This window comes from Microcaecilia unicolor, chromosome 2 (genome assembly GCF_901765095.1).
Source record: "Microcaecilia unicolor chromosome 2, aMicUni1.1, whole genome shotgun sequence".
NCBI lineage: Eukaryota > Metazoa > Chordata > Amphibia > Gymnophiona > Siphonopidae > Microcaecilia > Microcaecilia unicolor.
The window spans coordinates 68,796,696-68,806,575 of record NC_044032.1 but is presented as its reverse complement, the minus strand read 5'-3'; the positions used below and the strand labels follow the sequence as shown (position 1 = coordinate 68,806,575).

At 41.0% G+C, this 9,880-nt stretch overlaps 1 protein-coding gene across 2 annotated transcripts in view; it reads left to right on the top strand.

Annotated features, from left to right (window-relative positions):
- Window positions 1-347: 347 nt before the first annotated feature.
- Window positions 348-9,880, top strand: part of C1QTNF3 (C1q and TNF related 3) — a 58,723-nt gene continuing 49,190 nt past the window's right edge. Inside the window, exons 1-2 of one of the 2 annotated variants that reach the window (XM_030192126.1) lie at window positions 348-756; window positions 8,240-8,342. In XM_030192126.1, the coding sequence (XP_030047986.1) occupies window positions 463-756; window positions 8,240-8,342 (397 nt within the window). In that variant the 5' untranslated portion in view covers window positions 348-462. The remainder of the gene's footprint in view (window positions 757-8,239; window positions 8,343-9,880) is intronic. The other variant, XM_030192127.1, reaches the window with a different exon arrangement.

Below are 9,880 nucleotides of genomic sequence, written 5' to 3'. Positions count from 1 at the left end.
CCTGGCAAATAATCAAGACGATTGGTTCCAAAGTGTTTCGTTCCCAGTACTTCCGTGTCTAATCATGGATGACAACCTATTAGGCCTGTTATCCGTTCTCATCACATTTTTCACACTTAAATGAAAACATGCCAAAGAAAGGTGCCACATTTGTAAATGTTCTCAAGTAGAGATCATGATAGTATCATAAATAAGCGAGGCATCCATAGCGTAAAAATCAATTTTGCTTGTGACGTTAAAGCGATGAGTAATGTCTACCTTATGTTGGGAAGGCATGACTGATTTAAAACAAAGGATTCTGCCATTTTGGCATGTAGCAATTGCTGCATTTGCTGCTCACCAGCTTATAAATCCTTGCAAAAAAGTCAAGGCATGAGCTTTGACAGCCCAAGTACCTGAAAGGACTGTGCAGCGCTGTAGAAGAACTTTCTATCTGGGCAAGCATTAATTTTTCTGAGAAGCATGGCACTTCAGGATTTCATCAAGTGGCATCTGCTGTTCTTACTTATCCTTCCCTTCTGCCTGTGTCAAGATGAGCACATAGAGGTGAGGAGAAGATATTATAAACCTGTGGGCAAAGTAGTTCAAAGCCACCACCAGCTGACAGGCAATAGCAGCTCCAGCAGACAAACAATAGGAGAACGGAGCCAACCCGTAAATAGGACTGTTGATGGTAACACAACTTCTGATCAAAACTGGCTGATACCAGAAGTCCCTGTAGATGATGTAACAGAGACTACCTCAGACAGAGTCCAGGTACTCTGAACTAATATTTGACAACTTAAAAAAATGTTAATAACTCTTTTTTGCAGATCAGTAGCTTAAAGCATCAAATGATACATTATTTCAATCCAATTTTATATCATTAGTAACTTACATAGCTAAATATGCATGGGTGAGTAAAGCTAATACCACAGTACTGATAACAGCATAGCCATGCAGGGTATGATTGGATTTTAACTTGGCAAAGCTCTAAATACACCAAATGTAATTTTTAAAAAATAATATTAAATTTAAACTTGGCACACAAATTCAGTAAGATGCGTACTAATTCAGATTGCAGACAAAAAGCAGTATTACTTGAGTCCATACAGGACCTTGTATTCAAACAAAATTCTACCATACTTTTCCAGAGATGCCAGGGTGAACCATAAAGAGTGAGATTTACCACCTCAAAGAGTGAGACAGAAAGCGGAAGAGTGAGATTGTTTTCAGATTGTATCTGGGGTATAAATCTAGAAAGATTTAGGTTCCATATTGATTTGCAAACGGGGGGCGGGGGGGGGGGGGGGGGACAGCATGCAATGATATTTGCTTTTCTTTGGTGCCTCTGAAAGGGTATAATCAGAAAAAGCACTATGAAACAATTTTTAGAGGAATTTGCTCATGCAACTAAGCAGTTACCTGCACAAATTTTCCAGACGGAAGTGCCCTCCACTCAGTGGCTAGAAGTAGATGCATAGGTTTCAAAGCATATGTGCTTGTAGGTATGGGGAAAAGGAACGGGTTTGGGGGAGGCAAAGTACACAGGAAGGTGCTCTGATTTCTTCCTATTGGTTAGGTACCTTGCCTTTTTTTCCTCTTAAGTTTGCCTCTCGTGACAGTAGTGATCAGGATCAGTGCACTGGCACCGGCAATTAATGGGTAAGAAAAGGGGCTCAAAGAGTGTATAAGAGAGAGAGAGAGAGAGCCTTCACATGAGTGTGACTCACCTCTAATGAGTGAGACTTGGCATCTCTGCACTTCAGAAATATACATATTGCCACTTCTGAAGTGGATTATCTTATAGAACATTTCTGACACTTGTACACCCTAAAACAGCTGTCTATCTGACTAGCTAGTACATACACTAGTATATTTTAGAAATTTAGGGGCCCTTTTACTAAAGGAACCCTGGAACTACAGCTGGCCCTATGCAGCCTCTGGCGGTAGTTTCGCCTCAAGCGCACGCCATTTCAGTGCAACAAAATATATATTTCTGAATTGTTACCACGGCACTAACCTGGCAGTAATCGGGCAGCTCGCGGTTACCACTGGGTTACCACAGAAGCCCTTACTGCCACCTCAATGGGCAGTAAGGGCTTCAAAATTCAGTGGTAAGTGCTCCCCGCTGCATGGCCATGCGGTAAGAGTAATCATACAGCATGGACATTTTTTTTTTGGGGGGGGGGAAGGGGGCATTTTACCTGCTGTAGGAAAAAGGGCCCTAATGCAGCTACTGCAGCTTGTTATGTGAAATTTTGTTGGGATCCTGAGATTGCCCAGTCTCTTGTGTTAATCGCACTGAACTTAGGAGATATCTGCGACACTGTTCCCTCTAAGCTCAGCGGGAGTCCTCCAACTGCATTGTTGCGAGTGGGGGGTGGTGCTTCAAAATTGTGTCTTCAATCGCTATAGACAATTAGATTCCCTGGAGCCCTGCAGAGCTTGCCTGTCCCTCACTATTGAAACTGTGATAGTAAAACAGCACCCCCCACTGGTAGGACTGTAGGTGCAGGACTCTTGCTCAGCTTAGAGGGTGCAGTGATATGGGGGATACAAGTGTCTAATATAATGCTCATGTGGTAATTTTGTAAAATGGCTATGCAAGACCACATACACTGAGGCAGTAGCGTACCTTAGTACATTTAGCCCTAAATGATTTAACCCTGCTAGTGAAGAGATTGCATTACAGTCTGTTATGCTGGTACAGCTATTTAACTAAGGATCTAAACATGAAGGACAGCAATGCCAACAAGCCTATTTAAAGTGAATGGGCTTTGTCAGCATTGCCAAGCCGGGAATCACTAGCGCAGATTAGTAAAAGAGGCCCTATATAGTTGGTTATTGTACTTTTGGAACTCAGAGCAAGAGGGGACAGAAAATAATCCCCATCCTTAAGAGGGATGCCTTTCCCAGTAAAAAGGATCATACTTCACAGCATACAGATAACCCAATAAGACATTTATTTATTTATTTATTTATTTATTTATTTTATATAACAATAGCCTGCCATGAGTGGGAAAGCGCGGGGTACAAATGTAACAAAAAAAATATTTATGTTCCTCACTGCAATCACCTGAGGCTAGTTACAAAATAGAAACAGTCACTCAAAGCAGTAGGGAAGGGATGTAGGCCAACCAAGCAGACAAATCTCCAGAGGTTTATTGTACAAACATTTATTGACAAACCAGATACAATGAACTTGACACGGTCCATGTTTCGACAAATAAAATGCCTGCCACAGGACAGGAGTCAAGCATCTGTAGTAAATGTCTGTATATTTCAAGCGTAAAAAAGAAGAAAACAAGTATTGGGATGCTAGTAAATTTATTTATGTATTTATTTATTCATACTTGTATCCCACAATTATCCAAAAATGAGTTTTGGTTGAATGTGGCTTACATTTAGAGATTACATTGATTCAATTACATTTACAAGGTTGTATGATGCTGTGTTTTACAGTGGTTGGCAAGATAACTATTAATGCATATGGAATAGTCATTGGGTTTCTTGAAAAGATATGTCTTAGTTCATTTCTTACATGAAAAGATGCGTTACAGTTAGAGGTTGTGTTGTGTATTGTTGTTCCAGAATGATCAATGTATATTTTACTCATAGAATTTCCTGAAGAGGTAGGTCTTTTCTGAACTGGAAGTAGTTTGTGTTGCTTCTTCCAGTTTCTGATTCTTCTTTCCAGTAGTTTGTGATGCTTCTTATGACTATGGGAATTGAGTTCCACCACTTTGAGCCCAGGTAGCTAAATCCCACCGTGTAGGTGGACTTGTATAGTACGTTTTTACAGTTGGGCAGGTGGAATAGTAGGTAATGGGTTTGCATTTCTTGGAGATAGTTTGATCATGTCTAGCATGTAGTTCGGTGACATGCCAAACAGTATTTTAAAGATGATTGTGCTGGTTTTGAAAAATAGTCTGGCCTTGATTTGGAGCCAGTGTAGCATTATGAGTAGTGGGGTTGCTCTATCATATTTCAACTTTTTGAATATCGATCTTGCTGCTGTGTTTTGGACGGTCTGCATGATCGAAGTAGGTTTTCTTTGCAACCTACATATGCTGAATTACAGTAGTCTAGTTAGGACAATATCAGCGTCTGTACTATAAGATGGAATGACGGTCTAGGGAAATATGCAATCTGTCCCTAAAATCAAGTGTAGTACCGGAAGACTGGAGGGTAGCCAATGTTACTCCGATTTTTAAGAAGGGTTCCAGAGGAGATCCGGGAAATTATAGACCGGTGAGTCTGACGTCGGTGCCGGGCAAGATGGTGGAGGCTATTATTAAGAATAAAATTACAGAGCATATACAAAAACATGGACTGATGAGACAAAGTCAGCACGGATTTAGTGAAGGGAAGTCTTGCCTCACCAATCTAATGCATTTTTTTGAGGGGGTAAGCAAACATGTGGACAATGGGGAGCCGGTTGATATTGTATATCTGGATTTTCAGAAGGCGTTTGACAAAGTGCCGCACGAAAGACTCCTGAAGAAATTGCAGAGTCATGGAATCGGAGGTAGGGTATTATTATGGATTAAGAACTGGTTGAAAGATAGGAAGCAGAGAGTAGGATTGCGTGGCCAGTATTCTCAGTGGAGGAGGATAGTTAGTGGGGTCCCGCAGGGGTCTGTGCTGGGTCCGTTGCTTTTTAATGTATTTATAAATGACCTAGAGATGGGAATAACTAGTGAGGTAATTAAATTCGCCGATGACACAAAATTATTCAGGGTCGTCAAGTCGCAGGAGGAATGTGAACGATTACAGGAGGACCTTGCGAGACTGGGAGAATGGGCGTGCAAGTGGCAGATGAAGTTCAATGTTGACAAGTGCAAAGTGATGCATGTGGGTAAGAGGAACCCGAATTATAGCTACGTCTTGCAAGGTTCCGCGTTAGGAGTTACGGATCAAGAAAGGGATCTGGGTGTCGTCGTCGATGATACGCTGAAACCTTCTGCTCAGTGTGCTGCTGCGGCTAGGAAAGCGAATAGAATGTTGGGTGTTATTAGGAAGGGTATGGAGTCCAGGTGTGCGGATGTTATAATGCCGTTGTATCGCTCCATGGTGCGACCGCACCTGGAGTATTGTGTTCAGTACTGGTCTCCGTATCTCAAAAAAGATATAGTAGAATTGGAAAAGGTACAGCGAAGGGCAACGAAAATGATAGTGGGGATGGGACGACTTTCCTATGAAGAGAGGCTGAGAAGGCTAGGGCTTTTCAGCTTGGAGAAGAGACGGCTGAGGGGAGATATGATAGAAGTGTATAAAATAATGAGTGGAATGGATCGGGTGGATGTGAAGCGACTGTTCACGCTATCAAAAAATACTAGGACTAGAGGGCATGAGTTGAAGCTACAGTGTGGTAAATTTAAAACGAATCGGAGAAAATTTTTCTTCACCCAACGTGTAATTAGACTCTGGAATTCGTTGCCGGAGAACGTGGTACGGGCGGTTAGCTTGACGGAGTTTAAAAAGGGGTTAGATAGATTCCTAAAGGACAAGTCCATAGACCGCTATTAAATGGACTTGGAAAAATTCCGCATTTTTAGGTATAACTTGTCTGGAATGTTTTTACGTTTGGGGAGCGTGCCAGGTGCCCTTGACCTGGATTGGCCACTGTCGGTGACAGGATGCTGGGCTAGATGGACCTTTGGTCTTTCCCAGTATGGCACTACTTATGTACTTCTTCTCAGTTTCCATAGTGTTTTGTAGCTTTTTAACATGATTGCAGCAGCTTGGTCATCGAGGGTCAGATATTTGTCAAGATTGACTCCAAGTATTTTTATTTGTGTTTCGATTGTGTAAGATTGTCGATCTATTATGATGTTTTGGTAAGTAGTGAGATTGTGCTGACTGGATAAAACCAGGAGTTTGGTTTTGTCTCATTTCAGTTTAAGTTGTGACAGTTGTGGCCCAATTTTCCTTGAGGTCGAGTCCTTTTTTGGCTTTATCCAATATCTGTGTGATGCTGTTGTTGAAACGTATGTAGATGGTGACATCGTCTGTGTATATGAATGGGTTTAAACCCATTTTTTCCAGTTTCTTGCCAAATGGAGTCATCAGGACATTGAATAATATTGGTGATATCGGGAAACATCCAGGGATCCAGGAGGCTAAAAATTCATTGGACATCTTGACAAGGTAGGATCTAGTTCTTAGACATCCACTGAAAAAATAGGCTGCTACTACTCCACTTATTTCTATGTTGTCGAGCAGGGTCATTAGTATTGTGTGATCTACTAGGTCGAAGGCGCCTAACTTATCAAATTGTAGTAATAGTATTTACTGGCCTTGGCTTATTTTTCTGAATTTTGTGATCAAGGTGGTTATGACTGTTTCAGTGCAATAGCATGGTCTGAAGCCTGATTGTGAGCTGTGAAGGACTGAGTAATGCGTTAGGTATTCCATTAATTGTTGTGCTACTGTCCCTCCATTGTTTTTGTCAGCAGTGGTATTGATGCTACTAGTCTGTAATTAGTGAGTTCACTGATCTTTCTGGTGGTGTCTTTAGGAATTGGAGTGAGTATGATGTTGCCTTTGTCAGAAGGAAATGGCCTTTCGAGAACATGTATTCTGTGTGTTCAGTTAAGCATTTGATGAAATAATCTGGTGGGTTTTCCATCATGTAGTTTGGGCAGCTGTCTAATAGGCAATTGGCGTGTGCATATTTTGTCAATAGTGCTTTAACTGAGCTGGTTGTTGGTATCTTAAAGGAGGACCAGATTCTGTCTGCCTTGATGTGGTCCTCGTGGATTTCACATTTGTGTAGGGTATCTATGAGTGTGTTGCAGCTAGGTTTGATCTTATTTTTATTATTTTCTCTTCAAAATATTGTGCGAGCTCGTCTGCTGTTGGTGGTTTTTCGTTTGACGTTAGCACTCCACATATAGGACTTTTTATTGCTGGGATTTCTTTATAGAATTGTTTGCATCAACAACTTTTGCACAGTCTTTTTAAAGACCATCAGGCATCATTCATCGTAGCAGTTCAGTTCCACTTGTTGGACAAACAACTGCAAGACTCCTGAGGCAGGTGCTGTGTCAAGTCTTTTATGTAACAGCAACAAAAGAAGAGTTTTTCTATGCAATTATTTATACTGCATGAATAAATGTATTGTCTTCTTTTGAAGTTCCATTGTTTGTTTGAGCCTTCTTCCATTTCCTGCTTTATGGTGTATTGTATTTTTTCCATGGGATTTTTGTGTTCAGCTACCACATGATTTCAATTTCCCTGACCCGCCCATGGCCATCTTTTAAGTTGTGCGCTATAAAATTTGGATGCGCATTGTATAGAATAGAGAACAGGGCAGATTCACAGGTAAACTTAAATGACTGCCATTTAAACACCAATTAACTCATTAACTAATTAGTTTACACGCGGATCTAGGATCCGTGTCCAAATTTGGGCACTCAAATTTTGGAGACCTATGTAAAATCGGGGGGGGGGGGGGGGCGGGGGATGTATACATTATAACAAAAATTGTAGAACATTGTATTTGATAAATGTACATATATGACATCAATATAAAATCAAACAAACAAAGCAAACACTGGGCCGTTTTACGCGGCTGAAGGCGTTCTACAAACGAGCTGTTCAAACACCGGGTAATATATTCTGATTGTTTATTCCACATCCTTGTCAACTAATCATTTTGCTGACCTATAGGAGTCCCTTGACCCCTGATGCAGGCGTTTGTACGCCGAAACACGGATCGTGTCGGGTCTTCATTATAAATAAAGGACTACATTTTTCTCAATCCTGAAGGCCCAGTGTTTGCTTTGTTTGTTTGTTTGGTTGCTTTTGTATGCTGCATTCCCTCTTTTTTGTGACTGTATACATCAATATAAAATCATCAGTCCCGTGTTTGATAGTCTAGATTATGAAGATAGAATATGGTAGGTGTGGTTTGATGAGAAATTGCAGCTGAACACATTGAACAAGGGTCTTAAATAAAACTGTAGATTTCATTCTCTCTGTGTGATGGTTTTGGGACGTGGTGAAGCTTTAAGCAGGCTGACACAAGAGCATGCTGCACACTTATGAATTCATAAATCTCCCATGATTTTAGAAGTCCCATTTTCAATTTCTGTTCATATATGTCAGAGAACCAGTCCATGGCCATGCTGCCTTGGCTAAATCCTTCTTCCAGTTCCTGTTGATTATGTTAAATATATCAGACTACCAGATCTGTGCAAGGAAACATATGATTGTAAGAGTAGTGTATGAACTACCTGCATTTCTACTTAAGGTACCAACTGGTGGGCAAGAACAACCAGATTGCAGTCATTGCTGCCGAGGGGATTTTGCATTCCGAGGATACCAAGGACCACCTGGCCCTCCTGGGATGCCAGGTAAAAATTATGCTTAATGCTACTGAGATCACAACACAATTCCTTTCCTTAGAAGTTACCATTCAATATAGTGAATCAATGTGCACCACAGTGCAAACAAAATTTCAACTGCATTATTAATTCTAAAACAATATTTAATTATTTTCCATTAGCTCTTCACTTTATCATATCAGGTACTGAAGGTTGTCTCCCCCTTTATTCCTGCATATATGACATTCATCTCCTTTCAATAATGTAACTTCTAAGTCACCCACTTGTTGGAGTAAGGTTTTAAGCTAGTACTAACATCCCCTTCTTTTAACATTTTTTTTTTGGGGGGGGGGGGGGCTGGCAGTTTTTTTCCTTACTCTTTAGGACTTCCAGTTCAGTTGAAACCAGCCTCTGTTGGACTATGGTAATATGAGACTTCTTTTGCAATTATCTAATGTTTCCCCCTGTCCCCTTATTGTATATCTCTCTCTCACTTATCTAGCTAAGGCAATCCTTCACCTGAAATCATTCACCATCGTTCAGGAAACCTGCAAGCATAGTGCTTTTACAAAGGCGTGCTGAAAAATGGCTTGCGGTAGTGTAGATGCGGGTTTTGGGTGCGCACCAATCCATTTTTTAGCATGCCTGTAAAAAAGGCCTTTTTTTTTTTTGAAAATGGACATGGGGCAAAATCAAAATTGCCACACGTCCATTTTGGGTCTGAGACCTTATCGCCAGCCATTGACCTAGCGGTAAAGAATCTGGGCGGTAATGACCTATTCGCATCAAATACCACTTGGCACATGTCCATTACGCACGCCCAAAAATAAAAAGTATTTTTCAGATGCACGTATCGGACACGCACCAAAAATGAAATTACCGCAAGAACCACGTGGTAGTCGGGTGGTAACTCCATTTTGGCATGCGTTGGACACGTGTAGATGTTTACGTGACTTAGTAAAAGGGCCCCTAGGTGTTTTCATTGAACAACGACTGAGGCTCTTTTCATCTTAGGGTCTGTGAATGGCTTATTTTTTTGACACTCTGATGAATTTGTGATCTGTAACTCTGACCAGTGATAGAAGAAGCAGTATTATGAGTTCAGCAATACATGGGGATACAAGGTAGAGGGTCACATTTCATGTCAAGAACTAACATCTAATCTATTGGCCAGGCAATATTCAGCAGGCTGAGGTCAGTGGTTTTCTTTTTTTTTTAATGCCGACCATCACTGGCTAAATTAGGCCCTGATCTTCAATGCTGGGCCATGTCTCGGCACTGTCATTGTGGGGTCCTTTTACAAAGGTGCGCTAACGTTTTTAGCATGCATTAAAAATAAGCACTCGCTAAACATTAGCGACCCATATATTTCTATGTGCGTCGCTAGTGTTTAGCGCATACTAATCATTAGTGCGCAGTAAGACCTCTAATGTGCCTTTATAAAAGGACCCCTGAATATCTGGGTCTGACCGGACATGTTCAGGTTACCAGAATTTATATGAGTGTCAGCCGATATTCAGCTGACACCCTAATAAGACACTTATACATGTTTTATAAATCACAAATTT